The sequence below is a fragment of the Arctopsyche grandis genome, chromosome 10 (genome assembly GCF_051622035.1).
Source record: "Arctopsyche grandis isolate Sample6627 chromosome 10, ASM5162203v2, whole genome shotgun sequence".
In the NCBI taxonomy this organism is placed as follows: Eukaryota; Metazoa; Arthropoda; class Insecta; order Trichoptera; family Hydropsychidae; genus Arctopsyche; species Arctopsyche grandis.
In genome coordinates this window covers 28,842,371-28,867,623 of record NC_135364.1, presented here as the reverse complement: position 1 = coordinate 28,867,623, position 25,253 = coordinate 28,842,371, and the positions used below count along the sequence as shown (strand labels likewise).

General features: G+C 34.6%; 2 protein-coding genes across 2 annotated transcripts in view; one reads left to right on the top strand and one right to left on the bottom strand.

Annotated features, from left to right (window-relative positions):
- LOC143918411 (fatty acid synthase-like) overlaps window positions 1-9,522 on the top strand; it is a 31,197-nt gene extending 21,675 nt beyond the window's left edge. The window contains exons 14-40 of the mRNA XM_077440330.1: window positions 459-607; window positions 677-861; window positions 1,004-1,123; window positions 1,350-1,459; window positions 1,535-1,725; window positions 2,766-2,935; window positions 3,028-3,285; window positions 3,360-3,480; window positions 3,560-3,847; window positions 3,917-4,138; window positions 4,208-4,429; window positions 4,501-4,656; window positions 4,754-4,884; window positions 4,964-5,114; window positions 5,191-5,362; window positions 5,434-5,546; window positions 5,624-5,785; window positions 5,867-6,072; window positions 6,155-6,310; window positions 6,389-6,640; window positions 6,711-6,864; window positions 6,940-7,147; window positions 7,231-7,381; window positions 7,459-7,627; window positions 7,699-7,872; window positions 8,570-8,672; window positions 8,743-9,522. Coding sequence (XP_077296456.1) covers window positions 459-607; window positions 677-861; window positions 1,004-1,123; window positions 1,350-1,459; window positions 1,535-1,725; window positions 2,766-2,935; window positions 3,028-3,285; window positions 3,360-3,480; window positions 3,560-3,847; window positions 3,917-4,138; window positions 4,208-4,429; window positions 4,501-4,656; window positions 4,754-4,884; window positions 4,964-5,114; window positions 5,191-5,362; window positions 5,434-5,546; window positions 5,624-5,785; window positions 5,867-6,072; window positions 6,155-6,310; window positions 6,389-6,640; window positions 6,711-6,864; window positions 6,940-7,147; window positions 7,231-7,381; window positions 7,459-7,627; window positions 7,699-7,872; window positions 8,570-8,672; window positions 8,743-9,287 — 5,039 coding nt within the window. The 3' untranslated portion in view covers window positions 9,288-9,522. The remainder of the gene's footprint in view (window positions 1-458; window positions 608-676; window positions 862-1,003; window positions 1,124-1,349; window positions 1,460-1,534; window positions 1,726-2,765; window positions 2,936-3,027; window positions 3,286-3,359; window positions 3,481-3,559; window positions 3,848-3,916; window positions 4,139-4,207; window positions 4,430-4,500; window positions 4,657-4,753; window positions 4,885-4,963; window positions 5,115-5,190; window positions 5,363-5,433; window positions 5,547-5,623; window positions 5,786-5,866; window positions 6,073-6,154; window positions 6,311-6,388; window positions 6,641-6,710; window positions 6,865-6,939; window positions 7,148-7,230; window positions 7,382-7,458; window positions 7,628-7,698; window positions 7,873-8,569; window positions 8,673-8,742) is intronic.
- A 6,518-nt stretch (window positions 9,523-16,040) lies between these two features.
- The window catches only part of LOC143918412 (fatty acid synthase-like), a 29,118-nt gene continuing 19,905 nt past the window's right edge, over window positions 16,041-25,253 (bottom strand). Inside the window, exons 19-40 of the mRNA XM_077440331.1 lie at window positions 22,324-22,493; window positions 21,972-22,232; window positions 21,778-21,898; window positions 21,404-21,691; window positions 21,113-21,334; window positions 20,816-21,037; window positions 20,591-20,746; window positions 20,352-20,482; window positions 20,116-20,266; window positions 19,867-20,038; window positions 19,684-19,796; window positions 19,262-19,423; window positions 18,954-19,159; window positions 18,683-18,838; window positions 18,351-18,602; window positions 18,125-18,278; window positions 17,834-18,041; window positions 17,616-17,766; window positions 17,374-17,542; window positions 17,131-17,304; window positions 16,849-16,951; window positions 16,041-16,781 (exon numbers count right to left, since the gene is read on the bottom strand). Coding sequence (XP_077296457.1) covers window positions 16,267-16,781; window positions 16,849-16,951; window positions 17,131-17,304; window positions 17,374-17,542; window positions 17,616-17,766; window positions 17,834-18,041; window positions 18,125-18,278; window positions 18,351-18,602; window positions 18,683-18,838; window positions 18,954-19,159; window positions 19,262-19,423; window positions 19,684-19,796; window positions 19,867-20,038; window positions 20,116-20,266; window positions 20,352-20,482; window positions 20,591-20,746; window positions 20,816-21,037; window positions 21,113-21,334; window positions 21,404-21,691; window positions 21,778-21,898; window positions 21,972-22,232; window positions 22,324-22,493 — 4,257 coding nt within the window. The 3' untranslated portion in view covers window positions 16,041-16,266. The remainder of the gene's footprint in view (window positions 16,782-16,848; window positions 16,952-17,130; window positions 17,305-17,373; window positions 17,543-17,615; window positions 17,767-17,833; window positions 18,042-18,124; window positions 18,279-18,350; window positions 18,603-18,682; window positions 18,839-18,953; window positions 19,160-19,261; window positions 19,424-19,683; window positions 19,797-19,866; window positions 20,039-20,115; window positions 20,267-20,351; window positions 20,483-20,590; window positions 20,747-20,815; window positions 21,038-21,112; window positions 21,335-21,403; window positions 21,692-21,777; window positions 21,899-21,971; window positions 22,233-22,323; window positions 22,494-25,253) is intronic.

Below are 25,253 nucleotides of genomic sequence, written 5' to 3'. Positions count from 1 at the left end.
CAATTCTCCTCCCCCCCCACAGAAGGGTTCCTGAATGTTAATACACGGCCAAAATCGTAATACAATTAGCAAGCTTCCCTGAAAGCCTTCTCTCGGCCTGTCTCCGTTACTTGTGCATTATCAGCTGAAAATTTTCGCTCCATAAACTCGAATGTGTGTATTCTCAATAGTCTTGTGACGAATAATATTCAGCAACAAACATATGAATTTATTGAACCGAATGTACGGAACGTTTGTTCGATCGATAAGCTACTTTCCAAGCATTACATATATGTACATATATCCAGGCACTTTTGTACGTACTTGAGTGCTTAAGCTGTGTAATTTAGCATTTATTTCTGATTTAATTCCATTAAAATGAATTCATATAAGGAAAAAAATATTTTTACATTTCGCCTTCATATGATACACCGAAGATGTAATTTCGCTAAAGGATCTACTAATTAATTAATTTTCAGGAAATACCCTGTTGAAGTATCTGCGTCAAGTGATTCCGGAACCTCGCCAACGAAGTCCTAAATGGGTCTCCACGTCAGTACCAAAACACTTGTGGGACGAAAAAGCAGCTCAATACTCTTCTGCCGAATACCACACAAACAATTTGCTGGTAATGAGACATTTTGACGTCGAATTTTTAAAAGTTTCGATATTTTTCTCATATGGGAATTCATTTCAGAGTCCCGTACTATTCGAAGAAGCCTCGAAATCGATCCACAGCAATGCAATTACCATTGAAATTGCACCACACGGTCTGCTCCAAGCCATCCTGAGAAGATCCCTGAAAGATGAATGCACTAATGTGGCTCTGACTAAACGTGGACACAGTGACAATGTCGAATTCATGTTTCAATCTATCGGAAAGTACGTCATTAATTTTACGTATTATATAAAGTCTTATTATTATATATGATGTAATCCCACTATTATACTTTTCATTGGTTGGCAGTTACACGCTTCAAAACCACTAGTAGTAGTTTTATACTTACAAACTTTATTTTTTTAGATTGTACGAAGCAGGTCTGAATCCCCAGCTGTCGAACCTGTATCCTAAAATTGAATTTCCGGTATCGAGTGGCACTCCGATGATTTCTCATCTGGTCGAATGGGAACACAGTGAAGATTGGTGAGATTTTATTATTCGTATTTATATTATGTATGTAGCATTTGAGCTTTCGCTGCGATACTCGCAATAATGAGAAATGTAATGTGAATGTACTGACTTGGCATAATTCACTTAGTGCTCCAATTAGAGCACTTTCGAAATGAGAGCGTTCCCAAATACAGGTTTAGATATATGGATATATGTATGTACATACATACAGTAGCAACTGAACGCAATTCAATTTCAGGTATGTGACGTCGTATATAGCTCAGGAGAAGATGAAGTCAGGTGAGAGAATGGTGAGGATGACTATCGCTGATGAGGATATGGAGTATATGGCTGGACACGTAGTAGACGGTTTGTTGTGATCAACCTATCTTATTGTTGTTTTTTTTTAACATGGCGTTTATTTTATGTATGTTTATTTTTCAGGACGTAATTTATATCCTGCTACTGGTTACTTGGTGCTGGTTTGGGAGACGCTTGGTATGATGATGGGAGAGTTGTTTACTGAAGTGTCGGTGGTATTTGAGAATGTTCGCTTCCAACGCGCTACTAATATACCAAAAGAAGGCAATCTGGAGTTTGTCATCATGATCCAGAAAGGAAGTGGCAATTTTGAGGTCAGATTTGTCGACTTTTATATAATATCTGCTTTAACTCGTATCTCGATCACACGGTTTCACAAACTTCTTCTGCAATGGAAAACTTCGCAAACCCAGAAATTTTAACTGAACACTTGGCTTATTTTTTAGGTTGGCTAATTCCTGGAAGTAAAAATTAAAAAAAAATGTTATTTAAACAAAATATTTATCTAGTAATTATTTTTAAATATACATAAAACTAATAAATAATGATAAGTTCATAGCATTTAGTAAAAAATATCTGCCAGATATGCAAGTTTTAGCAACCATGAAGGATTTGTTAAAACCTCAACAAAATTTTGCCCTGATTTATTTCGTGCCTTCAAGAAGACCAATAACTTACTTCTAAGTTCATAAAGTCTTAATAGTGCTTTCCCTCTGGATACCCATCTCACTTCTTAGTAGTGCTTTGTGTCCACTACTCATTTTAAATAATCTGGATTGAAGTGGTCTTTATTTTACGTTTTATCACTCACGGCTTCATCCATAACATTTTTTTATTTTGTGGAATTTTTTTAGTCACCAATGCTTGTCTATGCAAAATTCAGTGTCAGCCGGTCAGGGAAAAACAATATACCCCATCTCTTTCATGCGCACGATGTTAGAAAAGTTGGTCCTCCGATTGTACTTAGATACTATCAGTTGATGTTGATCATCACTCGCCTTTCAATATCAAGTAGAAGATCTTTAAATATGTTGTAATGTTTAAAACCTTTCCAAATTGTAGCAGAACACCTATTCAGGTTTAGCGGAACACTGGTGTTCCGCGGAACATAGTTTGGTAAACCCTGCTCTATCAGATAGATGCTTACTAACTTTACTATTCCCATTAAAGAAATATTGTGGTTCATATCCTGTTGCTATTTGAAGTGGTAGGTGAGATGCTTCTTCACATATAAAATGAACATAACAAAATGAGACCTATATATTTTGTTCATCCTTCAGAACAAAAAAATACTAGTTATAAGATTTCTAGCTTAATTCAAGTGTAAATTCTACGATTCTTCTATATGTTACAGATCGTCGAAAGTAATGCAGCAGTTGTTACGGGAAAAATCTACGCCAAAAAGGATGTATCTCAAGATTACCATATACTACCAGAACCAGTTGAAATTACGGGACCATTTGTCAGAAACGTGTCCACTAAAGATTTCTACAAAGAAATGAGACTCAGAGGTTACAACTACTCGTAAGTAAACAAGTCTTTCCAAAATCGAACATATCCGCACATTCTAAACAATTCATAGTTTTCAAATTTGTAACTTGCGGTTGATTTTTCAGTGGCATGTTCCGAGGCCTTCAATCTTGCAATATCGACGGCACCCGTGGTCTTTTGCGCTGGGAAAATAACTGGGTCACGTTCATAGACACCATGCTTCAAATTAAAATCATGGGAATCGATTCTAGAGGACTTTACGTGCCCACGAGAATTGAAAAATTGAGCATCGACTCTACTAAGCACTATGCAATACTGTCGGCCATTCCTGATGAAGAAATTTACATGCCAGTTACAGTTTACAATGAAGTCGGCATTATTAGGTAACACTTTTTAATTCTAATATAAAAGTACATGGATTGTTACATTTAATATAATATTATTTGTTTTGAACTAGATCTGGAGGAGTAGAAGTGCGAGGTCTCACTGCATCACCTATCACAAAGAGAAACCCATTAGGAATCCCAGTACTTGAAAAGTATCAATTCATTCCAAACTTCCCTAAATATAATATGAGTGTAAGTTGATGAGTTAATATACCCCATACTGTCAAACATTTGTCTGAGGAATTTTCATGTATACTGCAAAAATATTTAGGTAAACGATATCATTCGAGCTGACGTTCAAATAGCTTTGGAGAACGTGCAAGGCATCAAAGTGAAATCTATCGAACTGATTGATTCTGCTACTGAACCTGGCACTGAACCTCTGATTACATTCATCAGAGACGCTTTGGAAGAAATGCCTCTGCTGCAAGCTGAATTGTTGGTAATCGCTGAGGAAAAGCTTGATTTAGGTGTCAATGTAACTGTGGAAAACAAGAAGCTAACTGGTGAAACAAACGCACTCCTCTTCGTTGGCTCCAAATTAATGGAACGAGATGAGGTATTCTAGAACGTTTAAGGCTTATATACTATTTATTGATAGATTTTAACACAGTTGCTATTATTACAGGTTCTGCAAGAAGCATTCAACTGTTTGAAAGAAAAAGCTTTCGTCATTTCTAGAGAAAATGCTTCGTTCGTTATCAAAGAGCGATATGAAAACATTGTCGTCATCACTGCGATGAAAACTGGTACTGAAACCTTGGTGCTTTTGAGAAAAAGAATCAATCCCAAGCCTGCTAAGTTCATTCAAATCAAGGAATCTGATGAACGATTCCTTTGGATAGATGATGTATGTATATATAGTGTATTATCTATGTGAGGCGTGTCAAGATCATTGTATAATGTGACTAAATTTTAGGTGAAGAAAAAAATGAAGGACAATGTAAAGCTCATGTTGTTTGCTCAAAATGAAAATTTGAACGGTATTCTGGGTCTTGTTAATTGCCTTCGTCGAGAACCTGGCGGTGACGTTGCGAATTGCGTCGCCATTATGGATCCTAAAGCACCTCGTTTCGATCCTAACATTCCACTGTACGAGTTCCAAATCGATAAGGAACTCTCCATGAATGTCTTTAAAGATGTACGTTGACAAAAAACGTTAATTTATCTAAGATCTTTTGTTTTTTTTTTAACTTATTATTCTTTTTATAGGGTCAATGGGGTACTTATCGCCATTTAGTACTCGAGGAACTCCAAGATTTCCCAGCAGATCACGCATACGTTAACGTTACCACTAGAGGTGATCTTTCCAGTCTTCGGTGGATAGAAGGAGACATGAACGTCGACAAGGAAAAAGATATAGTTCATGTAAGATATTATACCTATATATACTTACATACATACGTACGAAGTAATAAAAAGTGAAAATGATTTGAAATTATACAATATTGATTTTAAATTGAAGGTATACTATTCGGCTATGAACTTCCGTGACATCATGACAGCTTCCGGGAGGATATCAGTGGAGACAGTTGCCAGGGGTAGACTTAATCAAGAGTGCGTGCAAGGATTAGAATTCGCCGGAAAAACCAATAGGTTCGTTTGCATTCAATTATAGATCAATTTTTAAAATATTGTATGCCGATTTTCATGACGATATGTGGAATATTTGTAGTGGAATGCGTATCATGGGTCTGGTTGCGAGTAAAGGCTTAGCAAATGTAGTGAAACCTGACGATTACATGTATTGGCCTGTACCCAACGATTGGTCTTTGGAAGATGCTGCAACTATACCCATTTGCTACGGCACGGTCTTATACGCATTGGTAGAGAAATCTTGCTTATTTACCTAAGATATATTGCAAAAGATTTTGGCTGAACTCTTTTGATTTTATATTTTAGTTTATGGTCGGTCGCATGCAACCAGGGGAGAGTATTTTAATTCACGCAGGTACTGGAGGAGTCGGTCAGGCTGCAATCAACGTGTGTCTGTATTATGGTTGTAAGATTTTCACTACAGTAGGCACCCCTGAAAAGAGGGCTGTGATCAAAAAGATCTTCCCTCAACTGAAAGGTATTTAGCTATCATTGATTGTTTTAATTGAAGTGGGCTATTTTTCTTAAATCAACACCTTGTTTTTGCAGATGAATGTATTGGAAACTCTCGTGACACATCTTTCGAAGAAATGGTTATGAAGCAGACGAACGGAAATGGAGTAGACCTTCTCCTTAATTCATTGGCTGATGAAAAACTTCAGGTGAGATCATATTGTGCCGCCTTTTCAGTGGTAATACTAATTGGAATGAATAAATACATATACTTTCATGGTTGTAGGCATCTGTTCGCTGTATCGGCAAAGGAGGACGCTTTTTAGAAATAGGAAAATTCGATATCGTTAACAATTCCAATCTCGGAATGCAATTTTTGTTGAGAGAAGCGTCCGTGCACGGTATCATGTTAGACTTCTTATTCGATAAAGATTCAAAAAATAGAGAAGTATACAAAATGTTTAAATGTCATCACATTTACAAATTTAAGAACATAGGTGTATAGAATTGGTTTAATTATTTCAAACAGGAATTGAACAATTTGGTATATGAAGGTATCAAAAATGGTTCGGTGAAACCACTCTGCAGAGTTGTTTTCAACACAGATGAAATTGAAAAATGCTTTAGATACATGGCAGGCGGCAAACATATGGGCAAAGTTTTAATCAAAATCAGAGATGAGGAACCTGACAAAAATGCTAAGCCAAAGGTCTTAAAAATTAATGCAATCCCAAGGTTATAAAATAACTTTACTGAAATATTATGTTAAATAAATATAAATCAAAGGAAACCATTCAATACTTTGACTTAATCGCAGGTATAAATGCTATTTTGAAGATGTATACGTCGTTATTGGAGGACTCGGAGGCTTCGGTTTGGAGCTTATCGATTGGCTTGTAATGCAAGGCGCTAGAAAAGTTGTCATCAACTCCAGAAGAGGTCTTTCCAATGGATACCAAGCCATGAGAATACGGTTTGTAATTTTTTTATATAATACACATGTGTGCGTATAATATAGGTATTATAATGATAATCAAGTGTTGGATTTCAGAGCTTGGACGAACTATGGAACCGATATCAAAATATCCACAGACGATATATCAACACGGGAAGGTTGTGTCAATTTATTGAAGACGGCCAACACATTAGGGCAGGTTAAGGGTATCTTTAATTTGGCCGTTATTTTGAAAGATGCATTGTTCGAAAATCAAACGCCTGAGATGTTCAAGGAATCGTTTGCACCCAAAGCTCGGGCCACTAAATTCCTCGACGTAGAATCCAGGAAGCTGTGTCCTCATTTAACGTAAGGAATTTTGCACACCTTTGAAGCTTTATGTAGAAATCTTGAATTTTAACATTGGATTTGTTTGTAGAGACTTTGTGGTATTCTCAAGTGTCGTTTGCGGTAGAGGTCACGCTGGCCAGACCAACTATGGTATGGCCAATTCAGTGATGGAAAGAATCTGCGAGGAACGATTGAAAGCAGGTCTTCCAGCACTTGCTGTCGAATGGGGTGCTGTAGGAGAGGTAGTCAAAATATTAATTTCGATAATGAAATCCATATTAGAATAGGTTTTGATGTCAGATTTTATACATATTTAGGTTGGGCTGGTGGCTGATATGCAGGAAGAGCACTGCGAATTGGAAATCGGTGGCACACTTCAACAGAAAATTTCCAATTGTCTTCGAGTACTAGATCAGTTCCTCAAACATCGCAAACATCCAGTACTGTGTTCAATGGTTGTCGCCGAAAAGAATGTCGGTGGATCAGGTTGTGGTACAATGGTCGATACTGTATCTACTATTATGGGTAATAAAACATGTGGTACATATATTTAAAAGAAAAAAATTGTATAAAGGATTTGAATATATTAACCCGATTGACTTGTTTAGGCATTAAGGATCTGAGGACGATTTCAATGCAAGCGACGTTGGCTGAATTGGGTATGGATTCAATGATGTCCGTAGAAATTAAGCAGAGTCTAGAAAGAGAGTTTGAAATCTTCCTGACGGCACAAGATATCAGGACGCTCTCGTTCTCCAGGTATTAACTGTCTATTCTTACTTGAAAGGACATACTATATTAAATATCCTTCCTACATTAGACGATTTTGTTTTCAGACTGCTGGAATTATCTGCTCAACGTGAAGCAGAAGCTAGTACTTCAGCTGACGCCAAGTCTTCAGAGGGTTTAACGGGATACAAAATATTAATCAGGAATGTGGGCGACGAGCTCACTGCATCCGAGCCCTTCGTATCCATGTCGACTATGTTCAGTGACGGAAAAGAAGTGAGCATACATTCCAAACGTGCATTCTATGGACATTAATGGAAAAACTTAAATGTTATAAATAATTTCAGAGTGATCTTGAAAGCAAATCGGACATGACCCTGTTTATGATCCCCGGCATTGAGGGAATGGCGACATCACTAGAATCAATCAGCAAAAGACTCAAATGTCAAGTCACTGTCTTACAATTGGGATACGATCATCCTGATGAAACCATTAAAAATATTGCTGACAGACTTCTAATTGTAAGTTTTGCTCACTATAATTACATTATTCTACATTTTAACGTCAAATTTCATAAACTGGTAAACGGTAAATTATTTTAATAACTGTATGTGGTTACTTTTCCTAAAAACAACAACCATGATTGAATCGCAAATATTTATTTAAAAAGAAATCTCAGATGAATAATGTCATATAGATGTATTAAAGTAAATTCGTAATAATAAATAAATTTAATTTTTTTATTTTACGTTCTTTATTAAACAATCATATTTATTTATTTAAAGTTTGGACTCTTTCAAAGCTTCGATAATCATTGAAACAATTATCTGATCGCATTTATCATGATTTGGTTGGTCTGTGTTGCTAGTGAATTTATCAATTCGAAATCGCTACATTTAATACAAATTCCACGCTATTTGCATCGAATTTAATGTAATATTATGCAATTATACATATGTTAAACAGTAATTACAGATATGTATATTTACATATGTATATAGGTACATATTTAGAGATATTTATCATTTACCAGTAAAACTGTAGATCGGCTTACCGGTATTGCAATCCTTAATCATTACATATTACAATAATCATGTTTCTCAAAGGGAAACATTCAATCATTTTGAAATTTCTGACAATTTTAATATCACACATAACATTTATCATCGACAGCATAACACTACTTTATAATAAATGTGTTTTTGTACCTATTTTCAGTCCATCAGATCCCGCTTGACTCCTGGAGGCGTATTCACACTATTGGGATATTCCTTCGGGGTCATCATAGCATTAGAAGTTGCAAGGATTCTAGAAAATGAAGGTTCGTTTAACTCAATGTCATGCAAAATTAATTAAATTTTATTTTTAATTATGCTTCTTAATGTCGGCAGGTCATATTGGACGCATATTCTGCGTCGATGGTTCACCAGACGTTTTGCAAAAAATGACTAAAGCCAATTTAGACACTTCTAAGCTGGACGTCATGCAAGACTCTTTCCTATGCCACATCATGGATCTCTTGGCACCGAAAATGGACAAGCAACCATTATACAATGCCCTGTTGGCAATCGACACGTGGGACAATAAAGTGGAGTGTTTGTTACAACATGTTCCAGAAAGCGTAAAGCACTCGAAACAGTACCAAAGAGCTTTATCGAAGGTCGTATTGGGCCGAGTTCAATCCATATTAGCATATGATGATTCCGTATGTCTCGAATTGAAGTCACAAGTCATGCTGCTGAGGACGAAGGACAATCCCATCGGCGTAGTCACCGATGATCAATATGGTCTGCAGAAACATGTACAGCAACCGATTCAGACCCACATGCTAGAAGGAAACCACGTGACGATACTTGAAAATAGAGACTGCGCCAATATCATCAACAGGTCGTTAGCAGATTTGGTAAAAACGCCATTTGTGAAAAATCGTATTTAGATTAAATTTAAACATCGTGATACGAAATACATATGAAACTTAGATAAGTCTTACATAATGTATATAAATGTTAAAATTATGGTTGAAGACTAATATACATATGTATTTTGAGTATAGTATGTTTGTTAATTGAAAAATGATACTTCGAGTTTCAGTGTTGTTATTAAATATATAAAATAAATATGTTTAAAAATAAAACAGCCCTTTTATTAACGTACAATTGTGTGTGTTATTTTAATTTGACTTATGATCTTAGCTTTATATTTGACTAGTGTTATGCCCGTTGAAATTTCAACGGGTAATTTTGGAAACACGTTGATACATGATTTAAAATAAAGTTACAATATGAATAGTAATAATTAATTGGAATGGGAAATGAAACAGAAATCGGGAATCGGTCATGTCAATTAAATTATGCCATTAAAATTAATAATAAAATTATAAAACCAACAAAAGTCAACATCGAAGTCGAACTCGGAATCGGGAATCGGATAATACGAAAAGTATGTATTTTTACATCGCGTGACGTAAGCAAAAAGATTTATGAGCTATGTATGTTTAGTTTACAAAACCTAATACCCGCAATTATGTATAAACAAACCCCAGTCATTGACCTCGCAACCTTAAATATTATGAATTACATATACATATATGTAGATCGCAATTAAATTATGTGCTATTTAGAACGTGTTTTCCTTTATCAGCCGCAATGGTCTACTGTTCAGAAGCGCAGTCGAGCAACATATTGGGCCAGGTTCGATCCGCGGTCCGCAACTTTGAATTAATTTTATTTTTCAAATATCGCTAATATATAATTAATTTTAATTAAAGAATATATATTTAATTGTTTAATATGAAAACAAAAAAAACGGTTCAAAACCTCGGTAAATAAAATTATTATTATTATATATTTTTATATGGTTAGAATGAAAAAAATTGAATTAATGTTTTAAAAAAGGCCAATTGAAAATTCGACGTTGGCTTCGTCGCTAACTCTCTGAACTAAGATATGTCTATAAGAGGATATCTGTGTTCGCGCGAGGGTACACGGGTTCGATTCCGAATGAATTTACACAAAGTTTAGACTTTTTATCAATTAATTATTATGTTCGTCTAGCGCTAGGACATACACACACACACACACACACACACACGGACACACACATAATAGCGTATTTATATATTTTTTTTAAATAAAATTCATAAGCAAATTTTATTACATTTTTATTTTAGGAGATTAGGAAGAATTCATTAATTGCCAGCTTTTTATCCATTATTCGAGCACTCTGCGGCGCTTTAGTCTAGTGTCTTTTGCACTAGACTTTATAAGAGCTTTTGCCAGCTCATTTGAGTGGGTTTCGAGTCTACGCTTGTAGTTCTTTGAATTTCCGTTTTAATTGATGGTATAGATACATGTTGATGAATTTCAATGTTTCTCGCAAACCATGGGGCAATTATTCTAACAGCTTTATTTTGAAATCGTTATAAGATTTCTACGTTAGAATTACTACTCGTTTCCCATAGTTGGATACCATATGTCCAGACTGGGCTTAAGATTGACTTAAGATTGTCATTTTTTGTAGCCGCTGGGTGAGTTCCTGTCTTTTATTTTTGATGTGATCTTTCCATGTCAGTCTCCTGTCAAGGGTGAAACCCAGGTATCTTGCTGCGGTACTTTCAGTCAGTTCATCGTTTTTCAGTCTGACTACTGGGCAGTTCCCTCGTTGAAGTGTGAATGTAACATGAACAGATTTACCAGTGCCTCGAACAGACTCGCCATTTTTTCATCCACTCTTTAAAGCCATTTAATTGATCCTGTAGCACTTCCGATGCGAGCGTGGGGTCGCTACTACTTGTTAGGAATGCTGTGTCATCGGCGTACGTTGCTACTTTGACATTTTGTTTGGTGTTAGGATGTCTGCTGTGTAGATATTGGTCCCAAAATGGATCCCTGTGGTACTCCCGCTCTCATTTTGTAAAGCTTTGAAAACGAATCGCCTTGTCTCACTTGGAATATTCTGTCCTCGATATACGGTGTAATAATTGTGTATAGAGTGTGTGGGAGCTCCTTTTTGACCTTATATATCATAGCAACCCCTTGTGCCAGACTCTGTCAAATGCCTGTTGTATGTCTAAGAAGACTGCAGAGCTTTTTGACCACTCTATGGACCTGCTCGATTGTGGAGTGGTTTGCTCTGAACCCAAATTGGTGTTCTGGAATTATTCCTTCCTAGTCAGTAGTATCTTCTCAAATAGTATTTATATATATAATAAGTACATATATGTCTTTAATTATTTTTATTTCAATTGAACATGTTCATACATTCGCCCTTTTTGGATTGCTCCAAAGCGAACAGTGTACTAATACAGATATAATACAATTAATACATGCATTTTTATACAATGCGAATTCACACAAACATCCACACATCCGCGGTGACATCTATTGAGAAAATTTTGCAGCATTTTATTATAAAAATTGGCAAAACTAAAGATGCAAAAAAATTTGAGATTTGCACGAGAGATTTGAAAGGAAATGCCAATGTACAGAAATCGTTTCAATTAAAATCAGAAAAATTGACTGACTCTGAAAGGAAACGATCGACCTTACTAATAGACGTCAACGAGAACGTTAAAGTAGTATTTGTCAAACATGTCTATTACGATTATTTTTCACCATCGTACTGGCGGATATGATTTCCACATATGTACATACATACATATATTGATGACCAAATCGAGCAAAATGGAAAAGTTTGAAAACGATCGGAAGAGTGTGGATAAGAACTCAAATATTGTCATACGAAATAATCGAAATCAAGCTGTCACAAAAAATAAAGTCACAAATTTCATTTAAGTATGTACATATTTAATTAAGAACCAAAATTATCAAACTGGATTTTGTATAAATATAGACATCTAGCATCTGATACAAAAATGTCAAAAATCAAATACGTAAATATTGAATGAGCGAATTTGAAACCCAATGAATTAATTTCCACTTTTGCCTCATTCAATTTTAATAAATATTTAAACCACAAAATAATAAATATTTATACAAAAGAATTTATATTTTTATGAGACATCTATTGAGTATTGCTTATACTTATATATTATATAGTTTTGAATAAATATTAAAAAAGCAGATATCGCTTTACTTCGAATAAATGTTGGTTTCGATTTTTAAAATGTTGAATTTAATTTCTAAAATGTTGAGTTTGATTTGAAAAATGTAGATTTCGATTTGTAAAATATTGAATTTTGAGTGATTCAATATTATAATCAATGAATCCCAACTGCTACTTTTCTAAAACGAGAAAAGCCTTTTTTTCATTATTTTATGGTTTTGGTTGCTCGCTTTTGCATGGGTACCTTACTGTGTGCTTATGAGACATACATATGTAGGTATAATTTGAATCTCAAAACTTTTATATAAATCTCTACTTCATAAACTATTATTTAAAAAATGATGATTGATAATTAAACTAAACAAAAATACAAAGTGAAAATTATACATATATGTATGTATATTTAGGTTCCAAAATATATTTATATGTGTTTTATAGAAAGAGTGCATATTTTTTTTGGAATATCGTTCAAGTAATTGAAACAATATATAATATGTGTGTTTTAAAATTTTTGATATAGTTTTTGCTGATCCACTTATATACAATATTTAAAATATTAATATTAAGAACATACTAAATACATATTAAACTTAGTTTCTGTTTATTTATTTATTTAAAATTTGGACCATTGTGTCATTACAGGAATGCGCCATAATGGTCAAAAATATAACAGAAAAGAAACAAAATAATGTTGCGTGGACGTAAAGGGGGGGGTTTCCAGAATCGGAGAAAGACGCAGGAAGATGGGTAGTAGCGGTTTATTCGTGTTCTCTTGGCGGCGGTCCGGGCTGGAATGAATTCCATGCCGAGAACGCCCCATATTTATACTCGCTGGACACAGTACATATACATACATATCTCAACAATCATTGGTCGATGAGTCAGACGATGCCTTTGGCCGTTGCATAGGGCTGATTCATTCGTGGAGGCCTTTTTGGCGGGAACGAGAGATCAGGTGATCCGCGGTCGTGAACCATCAGTCCACGAGCGCCACTCACCTAATCTCTACGTTACAATAATAACTAAAGAAATTAGACATGACAAATACAAAACATATGTATATGTATATATTTATCCACAAACAACATATTTAAAACAATCATAAAAATAATAAGCTATACAATAGCGGATAATAATAATAATTACAAATTATAAAAAACAACAAAGAAGGGAATGTCTTATGGTCCGTACGCACCAAACCAACGACGATTTTGGACCAACTTTTAAAACCAGTAGCGTACAAAATATCGAATATAAAATTTAACATTTTTGAGTCGGAGTCGGAGTCGGAGTCGGAGTCGGAGTCAGAGTCGTGTTGTTGGTAAATATCGGAATCGGAGTCGGAGTCGTGATTTTTTTTAACGACTCCACAGCCCTGATTACAATTCAGGAAAAAGTTTGCCTCTTATTACATACCTCCTTTACGTTTCACTTACGATTACAATTCAGGAAAAAGTTTGCTTCTTATCCGATCGTTTTCATACTTTGCCATATTGCTCATTTTGGTCATCAATATAAGTAAATAGAGCCTCCGCCATTACGATGGTGCAAATATATCGTGTAAGATGCGTTTGTAATTTGCTCGCCGACATTCTATTTGACAATTGGTAGTCATTAATTTTATACATAGATGGCGGTAGTAATAAAAAAATATTGGTGTCTTTATACAAAATAATAATTTTATATACAAATTATACAAGAGGTATGTTTTTAAAAAACTTTTTTTAGCACTATCATTCCTATTATGCTGAACATTAACATTAGAATAATATAATACTATGATTACTAACAAAATTAAATTAAAATTGTAAAATAGAAAATGATCAGTAGATAAGTAGCTATTAAAATAGATAAATAAGATGTAATGTAAACATAATTTCGTAATAATAAAAAGCATTTAGAAATCAAATAGGACTAAATGTGTTCAAAAAATCCCCAAAATACACAAAAACACTGCCATACGTCCCCGTTGACAGGGACATGTCCCAGTTTCGAGGTCTGTGTCCCGGTGTCCCAGTCCGAGATTCATTTGTCCTCGTCAATTTCAAAATTTAGACATTTAAAAAAATTATTCAATTATTTTTTAATGTCTATCGAACAAGACCTTTTGAACCAAGAAATCTCAGGATGCACTCTCTATACTGTGGTCCAAAAAGGAAAGACGTTTACACGTCAAAAATTCACATAATATCTAATATGGATACGCGCGCGCATATTGGCAACACCGACAACGAGAGCGGCGGATGCCCACTGCCCAATTTTGCCAGCTGGCAACACCGACAATGACACTGACAAGTACGAAGCGTGCGCAGTTCGTTTACTGTCTGCTGATAATATCAGTTTGTTCTGTTTGTTTCTGATCGAAGAGGACTGATATTTTGATGAAGTTTTTCAATACATAGTAAATATCTAGGTATTCAAGCAACCCAGGCATACAATAAACTGAAAAAACAAATGGACATTACGACGACACAAGTAGAAGCATTTGAAAAAGATGTAGAGAATTTTTACAACGTTGGAATTAATTATTTGGCAAAGTGGTCAGTTCCACTGGCGAAATATGATGTTTTTTCATGGATGCTTCTCCATGAAGTACCCGAATGGGAACATGTTGAAAAAACTATTGCTTATTTAAGTGAAATGGGAATATTGTTCACGGATTCAATCTATGAGGAAGTAATGTATATGAAGTCATTTATCGAAAATAAAAAAAGCCGAAGAATGGAATACGAAAGATGTGCATGATAAATGGTTATACTATTTCAAAAAAACTGAAGAGACAGAAAGAAAAGCTAATCTACTGAAAATGTGCCAATACTTGTTCGCCATCCCACCGCACAATGCACATGTTGAACGTGTGTTCTCATTAATTAAAAACTCAATGGACAGATGAGCGCAATTCGCTTTCTATTGACACAGTAAAAAGCATAATTCAATGTACTTTAAATTATAAAATGTCATGCATTGAATTCTATAATTATATAAAAGGGGAAAAAGAGTTACTTCAAAAAACGAAAACATCGGAAAAATATGATTGGGCAAAGAAGAGCGATGATAATGAAGTCACGGAAATCAGAGAAGAGTGAAGGCGATAGAAGAATAGGCTACTGTACATGAAATAAAATGTTAAAATTTTTCTTTCAATTCAATTTTTGTTTAATTCCAATTACTTGTGTTGAAATGTTGTATATTTTTTTTATAATACAGCTATGAATATCGATAAAAATGTTTTTTTTTTTTGTTTTATTTTGTTTTTTTTTTTAGGGGGTTGTCCCCGTCGGTGCTCAGACACTTATGGCAGTCCTAGAGTAGCCAGAAGATATACATTCTCATCCAGGCATCACCTCTTTAGCTCTAATTTAACACAAAATTCTACATACATATCGGGAACAATACACATGCTCAACTCGCCATTGTTGTTGTTTATTAATATTTAAATTTTATTTTCTTATAAAATTTATGTATACGAAATAATTATAAAATAAATTTTTAAAGAATAATAAAGAAATAATAATTCTTAAAAAAATATGTATACGAAAAATTTTAGATGGTTTATCTTTTAATAATGATATTTTATTATTATTTGTTATAAATTTAACCGTAAATTTTCCAAAAATAAATAAATAAAATCAATCCGTTTTTGTTGTTTATTTTATAATAATAAAATTGAAATTTGCAACATTTTTTTCTTAATTCACATATGTACAATATTCAAAATATATTATTCCTTAACCACAAATCATTTAAAAGCATAGTATAACAACTTAAGTATAACATTTCAAGATAATAACAATAAACATTTGTACAAATTACATTCGTCGATTTTGCTGCATACTTATAGAACGGTCTTTTTATAAATCTGCCAAAAATCTGTTAATTATGTTGGCACAGTCCTTATTTTCTAGTATAGTCCCGTGGTTACCTTCCAGCAAATGCATTTTAATTGGCTGCTGTGCGTATTTCTGCAGACAGTACTGCTCGTCAGTTACTACTCCAATGGGAAAGTTCTTCGTCCTCAGCAGGATGATTTGAGACTTCAATTTGTAACTAACGGTATCATCGTATGCCAATGTAGAGAGAACTCGACCAAATACTGCTTTTGCCACACCTTCCTGATATTGTTTCGAGTACTTGACGTTTTCTGGCACATACTCTAAAAAGCATTCTACTTTATTGTCCCATGTGTCGATTACCGACAAGGCAGCGTATAATGGTTTCTTGTCCAATTTTGGTGCTACGAGATCCATGATGTGGCATAGGTAAGTGTCTTGCATGATGTTCATCTTTGACGTGTCCAAATTGGCCTTGCTCATTTTTGTCAAAACGTCCGGTGAACCGTCAACGCAAAATAGACATCCAATGTAACCTAAGAATGTAAAAACTTGTCAAATTATTTTGAAAAAATATAACATAAGACACTAGGTTAAGCGTACCCTCTTTTTCTAAAATATTGGCAACTTCTAATGCTATGAAGACGCCGAAAGAATATCCCAATAGTGTGAAATAACCTCCAGGCCTCAAACAAGATCTGATAATCTAAAATCATTAAGAATAAAAACATTATTCCATGAGAAGTCCGTTGACTTTCATTGTATCGATAATCAGATGATGGACATTTAGAAATTTGTTATATAAGATGAAGGACTTCAAGTTGTATTTATAAATTGTGAAATTTCTAGAATAGTGTGTAAAATAATGTAACAAGTAAAACCAACCGCTGTAAGTCTGTTAGCGGTCTCTTTAATGGTCTCATCAGGATTTTCATATCCTAATTGTAAAACAGTGGCTTGACATTTGAGTCTTTTGCTGATTGGTTCCAGTGTTGTCGCCATTCCCTCAATGCCGGGTATCATAAACAAGGTCATATCTAATTTGTTCTCAAGATCGCTCTGAAATTGATATATTAATATTTATGGCGTTCCTTTATAAATTGTGAGCTTTTTTGTATGTACGCTTACTTGTTTTCCATCGTTGAACATAGTCAACATATTGATGAAGGGTTCAGATGCTTGGATCTCGTCTCCCAAATTCCTCATCAATATCTTAAATCCTGTCAAACCCTCCGAAGACTTATTGTCAGCTAAACTGCTAGCATCTGCTTCCCGTTCTGCCGTCAATTCCAGCAGTCTGAAAACAAAACCAGTTATATTAAGAAAGATAAATACATATGTTTTTTCAATTGAGCACAACTACGTCATACCTGGAGAACGAGAGCGTCCTGATATCTTGTGCCGTCAGAAAGATTTCAAACTCTCTTTCTAGACTCTGCTTGATTTCAACGGCCATCATTGAATCCATACCCAATTCAGCCAACGTCGCTTGCATTGAAATCGTCCTCAGATCCTTAATGCCTTAACAAGTCAATCAGGTTAATATTTTTAAATACATTTGTTTTAATTCTACAACACGTTTTATTACCCATAATAGTTAATACAGTATCAACCATGGTACCACTGCCTGATCCACCGGCTTTCTTTTCAGCGACAACCATTGAACACAGTACTGGATATTTGCGATGTATGAGGAACTGATCTAGTACTCGAAGGCAATTGGAAATTTTCTGTTGAAGTGTGCCACCGATTTCCAATTCACGGTGGTCTTCCTGCATGTCAGCTACCAGTCCAACCTAAATACATAAGTATAAAATCTGATATCAAATAAAATATATTTTTATTTAGACTTAATTTTAGAATTAAATATATTTATAACCTCTCCTACTGCACCCCATTCCACGGCAAGTGCCGGAAGATCTGCTTTCAATCGTTCCTCACAGATTCTTTCCATCACTGAATTGGCCATACCATAGTTGGTCTGACCAGCGTTACCTCTACCGCAAACGACACTTGAGAATATCACAAAGTCTCTACAAACGATTCCAATGTTACAATTTAAAATTGTCTATATAAAACATCATCGTGTGGAAAATATGGCTCACGTTAAATGAGGACACAACTTCCTGGATTCCACATCGAGGAATTTAGTGGCCCGAGCTTTGGGTGCAAACGATTCCTTGAACATCTCAGGCGTTTGATTTTCAAATAAAGCATCTTTCAAAATAACGGCCAAATTAAAGATACCCTTAACCTGCCCTAATGTGTTGGCCGTCTTCAATAAATTGATACAACCCTCCCGTGTTGATATATCGTCGGTGGATATTTTGATATCGGTTCCATAGTTTGTCCAAGCTCTGAAATCCAACACATGATTATCATCATCATATTATACGCTATTATATAAAAATATAATAATATTTAAAAATTAAATAACCGTAGTCTCAAGGCTTGGTATCCATTGGAAACACCTCTTCTGGAGTTGAGGACAATTTTTCTAGCTCCTCGCATGACAAGCCAATCAATTAGCTCCAAACCGAAGCCTCCGAGTCCGCCAACTACGATGTACACGTCTTCATAAAAGCATTTATATCTGTAATTAAATTATATTGAATCACTGACTATGAATTATTTGTTATCAAAAAATATTTTGATTATGACTTTTTATTTATTTGCGCAATACCATAAAATATTGCACTTAATTGTACCTGGGGATTGTATTGATTTTAAAGCATGTGGGTTTTGCGCCCTTGTCAGGTTCTTCATCTCTGATTTTGATTAAAACTTTGCCCATGTGCTTACCACCTGCCATGTATCTAAAACATTTTTCAATTTCATCTGTGTTGAAGACAACTCTGCATAAAGGTTTAACCGAACCGTTTTTAAGACCTTCGAATATCAAATTGCCCAATTCCTGTTTGAAATGCACCAAACAATTATAAACATATCGAGAATATTAGTGATAATAACAGATTGAAGCTATAAAAGGCGATTAAAAGTAGAAACATTTTTATACCACTCTTCTATCACAATATTTGTCGAAAAGGAAGTCCAACATGATACCATGCATGGATGCGTCTTTCAACAAAAACTCCATGCCCACATTAGTATTGTTGACGATGTCCACTTTTCCAATTTCCAAAAAACGTCCTCTTTTTCCAAGACAACGAACTGACGCCTATGAACATCAAATTTGTTTGTATAATATTAAGGTATTCACTTCCCATAACATTTACTCATTACATCGAATTGTAAAACTTGCAATGTAAGCATGTATGAATATTGTGTTTCGAGTGCAATGTAAGCATGTATGAATATTGTATAAGTTATTATAAATTTGCAAATATTTTACATGAAGAGGATTTATTGCATTTTCAGGTGTTTCATTTCGAGTTTCCACCTTAAGGGCAGACTTTTGAGTATCGCAGTTGTTCTTACCAGAAGCTTATCATCAGCTAACGAGTTTAGAATGATGTCAACTCCTTTACCTTCCGTTTGGAACATGATCATTTCTTCAAAAGAAGTGTCACGAGAATTCCCAATACAGTCATCTAAAAAAAAGGTGCAGATTTAACAAAACACAAATTCCACTATTAAAATCTATCAGGGATCTCTACATACCTGTCAGTTGAGGATAGAGCCTTTTGATGGCAGCTCTCTTCTCTGGAGTACCGACTGTAGTGAAAACCTTGCAACCATAATAAAGACACACGTTGATTGCGGCCTGACCAACTCCTCCAGTACCTGCGTGGATCAAAACACTCTCTCCAGGTTGCATGCGAGCAACCATCATCTAAATATCACAATTAGACGAGCTTAGCAATAAATTTGGCAATAATCAAATGACAAATACAAAGTAAGCTTTTTTACCAGTGCGTTTAAGACTGTGGAGTAGCAGATGGGGATAGTTGCAGCATCTTCCATAGTCCAAGCATCAGGTATGGGCCAATACATGAAGTCGTCAGTTTTTACCACGTTAGCTAAGCCTTTACTCGCAATCAGACCCATGATACGCAATCCACTACAAATATTCCATATAATTACGCATTGTCATGAATATTGGTATCCAACATTATACAAATATTTATGTAATGAAGCATACGAACTCCTTGGTTTTTCCCGCAAACTCTAATCCTTGCACACATTCTTGATTAAGTCTACCCCTGACCACAGCTTCCACAGGTATCTTACCAGTGGCTGTCATGATGTCACGGAAGTTCATAGCTGAATAGTAAACCTTCGATGTAAAATCAAAATTACGTATATCAATAGTGTCTACAATACAATTTCCATATCAAATCATGACTCAAGGCACACGCTAAGTCCTAATTTAAAAGCCTCTTACATGAAACACATTATTTTCTTTGTGTATGTTCAAATCTCCTTCTATCCACCGGAGACTGGAAAGGTCACCCCTGGTAGTTATGTTAACGTATGCGTGGTCTACTGGGAAATTTTGGAGTTCCTCGAGCACTAAATGGCGATAAGTACCCCATTGACCCTATAAAATGACGAAGAAGTTAACGAACGAGTATTTTTTATAATCACCCGGTGGTTTATGTCGTCGTACATCTTTGAAGACATTCATGGATAACTCTTTGTCGATTTGGACCTCGTATAGTGGATTGTCGGGATCAAAACGGGGTGCTTTAGGATCCATAATGTCGACGCAATTCACAACTTCGCCGCCAGGCTCTCGACGAAGGCAATTAACGAGACCCAGAATTCCGTTCAACTTTTCATTTTCAGCAAACAACATGACCTTTATACTTTCCTTCATATTTTTCTTTACCTGATATATCAGAAACATAAAACAATGCACATGGTATATGTCCTTCGTATTGTACAATGCACAAGACATACATACCTCATCTATCCAAATGAATCGTTCATCAGATTCCTTGATCTGAATGAACTTAACAGGCTTAGGATTGATTTTTTTCCTCAAAAACACCAATGTTTCAGTACCAGTTTTCATAGCAGTGATGACGTCAATGTTTTCATACCGATCTTTAACAACGAACGAAGCGTTTTCTCTAGAAATGACGAACGCTTTATTTTTCAAACATTTGAATGCTTGTTCCAGAATCTGAAACAACAGTAACTGTATCCAAAACTATCACTTAATAGTAAACAAGCCTTCAAAATTCTCCAATACCTCATCTCGTTCCAGTAATTTTGAGCCAATGAAGAGAAGAACGTTTGTTTCGCCAGTTAGCTTCTTGTTTTCCACAGTTACGTTGACACCTAGATCAAGATTTTCCTCAGCAATCACCAACAATTCAGCTTGGAGCAAAGGTGTATCTTCAAAAGCATCTCTGATGAATGTAATTAGAGGTTCAGCGCTAGGCTCGGTGGCAGAATCAATTAGCTCGATCGATTTCACTTTGATGCCTTGCACGTTCTCCAAAGCTAATTGAACGTCAACTCGAACGATATCGCTTATCTAAATTAACGTATATATGTACATACATAGGTATAATTACAGTAAACATATATGATATTTATATGTTGTGGTGTGTTTTTAATTACCGTCATGTTATTTTTAGGGAAATTCGGAATGAATTCATATTTTTCAAGTACTGGGATTCCTAATGGGTTCCTCCTTGTGATAGGTGAGGCAAAAAGACCTCGAACTTCTATTCCACCGGATCTAACACGAAATAAATAATATTATCTTATGAGTATAAATCGATGTATCTTTACAACTATGAAGAAGATGTTACCTAATGATATTGTTTTCATTGTAAACAGTAACTGGCAAACATTTGATGTCTTTATCAGGAATGGTGGATAGCATGGCATAGTGTTTAATAGAATCGATGCTCAATTTTTCAATTCTGGTAGGCACGCAAAGTCCTCTAGAATCGGTTCCGATGATTTTAATTTGTAGCATAGTGTCCGTGAACGTGACCCAGTTTTGCTCCCAGCGCAAAAGGCCTCGAGTTCCATCCACATTACAAGAATGAAGTCCTCGGAAATAACCACTGAAATGGAATACAATAGTTTTACATTTGACATAATAGAAAAATCTGCGAAAAGCTAAAGTTTTGGCATCGAGCGTGTTAAGTTGCATACGAGTAGTGATAGCCTCTGAGTCTCATTTCTTTGTAGAAATCTTTTGTGGATAAATTTCTGACGAATGGTCCAGTACATTCATCTGGTTCTTCCAATTTTCTGTAATCTTGAGAGACGTCTTTTTTAGCGTAAATTTTTCCCGTGACGACTACCGCATTACTTTCGATTATCTGTGAAATAAATGATACTGTAAATGAAGTCCGTTTTAGAGAGGGTACGTAGTTTTAACGTTTTTGTATGTATGTAGAATCAATGGAAGAAAAAATAATTACATATATTAGTAATATCATTATACATATGTATGTATGTAATTTATATAAATACACATCAAAAGCTGAATGATATAAAATCTCGCTAACGTTTTATGGAAATTAAAGATCTTATAATTTTTAGATGGATATATATTTTATACGTAAAAACTAAGTATGCTATATAAAATAGCACAGCGAAGTACGAATACACTAGTAGAGCTATTGCACACCAATAGAGAGGTCGTGAGTTTTAAGTCCTGGTCAAATACGCATCTGGCAAGATATTTTATTTATCGATTTTTCTAGTTTAATAATTTATCCGAATTTTCTAGTTTTATTATAACGTATGCAATAAAGTATTTATCCAACCCCGTAGTTAATCGCAAATTTGCGTAATTCGCACATCGAATTTGTTGAATAAATATATCACATCTACATTATGTATTTACCATCCATCCATCATCCACTATGTATCAAAAATATTGGTGATTTCTATAGATGTCTCTATGTCTGTCCTGTTACGTTTAAAAAAATTCGGGTGTGACCGACCCATGACTTTATCTATGTATTTGAGGAATACAAGAAGGTTACAAAATATAATTTGATATTGAACCGTACAGACAGATTATGAAATACTAATTAACTATGACAGCATTTTCGATACAAATTGAGCGCAAATGTATGGAAACTTGCACAAGACAAAAGTTCTACTTCCGGCTGTCGGATTTTGTTCAAATTTTTTTATTACTTGAAATCACTATCAGTATTATACAAATTGAATATCAAGAAAATAAAAATAATTTAAAAGGTCAAAATAAAATAATGAAATGTTGTTTTAAAAAAAAAATACTACTTCCGGTTTACGAATTCTGACCAAAACCTTATCAGCTCTAAGTTAGTACATAAAGAATACAAATATTTCAGCTTAATACGTTCAGGGGTGTGGACAGAGTAGTGGGCACAACATTTTTGACCTTTCTTGAAGAGGAAAAAACCCATATCCGGTTTATTAAATTAAGTGATTTTTTTTTTATTTTTACTTAAATTCACTATTTTCACTACATACAAAAATATCAAATAGATTAGAATAATTTAAAAGGTCAAAATAAAATAATGAAATATTGTTTAAAAAAAAGACTACTTCCGGTTTACAAATTATGACCAAAAGCTTAGCAGCTCTAAGTTAGTACATAAAGAATACCAATATAAATTTTCAGTTTGATACATTTAGGGGTGTGGTAAGAGTATTGGGCACAACATTTTTGACCTTTTTAAAACGAAAAAATCCCACTTCCGGTTTATTAAATTAACTGTTTTTTTTATTTTCATTACATTGATATAAGAATTATACTTGAATTTTTTCGTGAAGAACACACATGTTTAAGGGGTCGAAAAAAATAGTGGAAAAAAAATTGAACAAGAGTAAACAGCCATTTCCGGTTAACAAATGCGTATAAAATTTTATAAATAACTTTTTATTACGTTTAAACTTCTAGATATGAAATTTCAGCTCAACAAACCAAAGGTTTCTAATAACAACATAAAAAACCTCGATTCTCTAGAGTAAAAGTACTACTTCCGGTTCAGTTAAAAATTTAAAAAAAAAATTTAGTTATAGAGTTTATAATTTATATTACATGTAAATTTTTTTAGTTTTATTCAGTTAACGGTTTGGAAGATAATTGAATTTAAAAACTTAAAAAAAAGAAGACACCTATAAGGGGAGGTACCATTTCCGGTCATTTTAAAAATTTGAAAAAAATTTACATTGTGTCGATAAGAATTTAAGTAACCTCTATTAAGTTTCAGTACGATAGGACTAACGATGTTCAAAAAAATCCCTAAAATACATAGACACACACACACACATTCTTCTAGATCATGACAACGTGATCAGTAATCGATTCTGAGTTCGAATCAGTCAAAATCTCAAGTTCTAATTTTCGCTTGATCACAAAACTTCATCTATTGTTACTACGTATATAGATAAAGTAAAAATTTAATACTTATGTATGTACGTACAAATATAAATTAACCATATTTGTCGCCTTTGGGTTATTCCTGTCAGGAACATATGATATTTATCTTTATGTATATACATGTTAAGGAAATTAAGAAGAGAATAGTCAGGGATGTCAGGAATTTTAACAGCAAGCTAATAGAAAATACCATTAAGAATAACCGTAGCCTGAAAAAGTGCAAACAAGATCTTTTCTTAGGCAAAAACCAAATGATCGCAATCAGATCAGAGAGCAGAGTAATAATTAGGAATAGAGAAGAGATCATAGACAGAGTTTATACGTTCTATGCAAAACTTTACGAGAACAACAACGGTCAATTTCCCGCTCCGGAATTGACACACGGCCAAAGGGTTCCTGCAGTATTGCCTAGCGAAATAGAGGCCGCGCTAAAAACTGCAAAGAACGGTAAAACCCCAGGGGAAGATAATATTCCCATTGACTTACTAAAATGTGGCGGCCCCCCCCCTAATTAATATCTTAGCTAGGCTTTTCAGCAAATGCATCCAGAACCAAGCTATACCGGAAGGATGGAATAACGCAACTATCATTTTAATACACAAAAAAGGCGACAAAAGCGATATCAAGAACTACCGACCCATTAGTTTACTTTCAGCGATCTACAAGCTCTTCACGAAGGTTATTACAGAAAGGCTGAAGA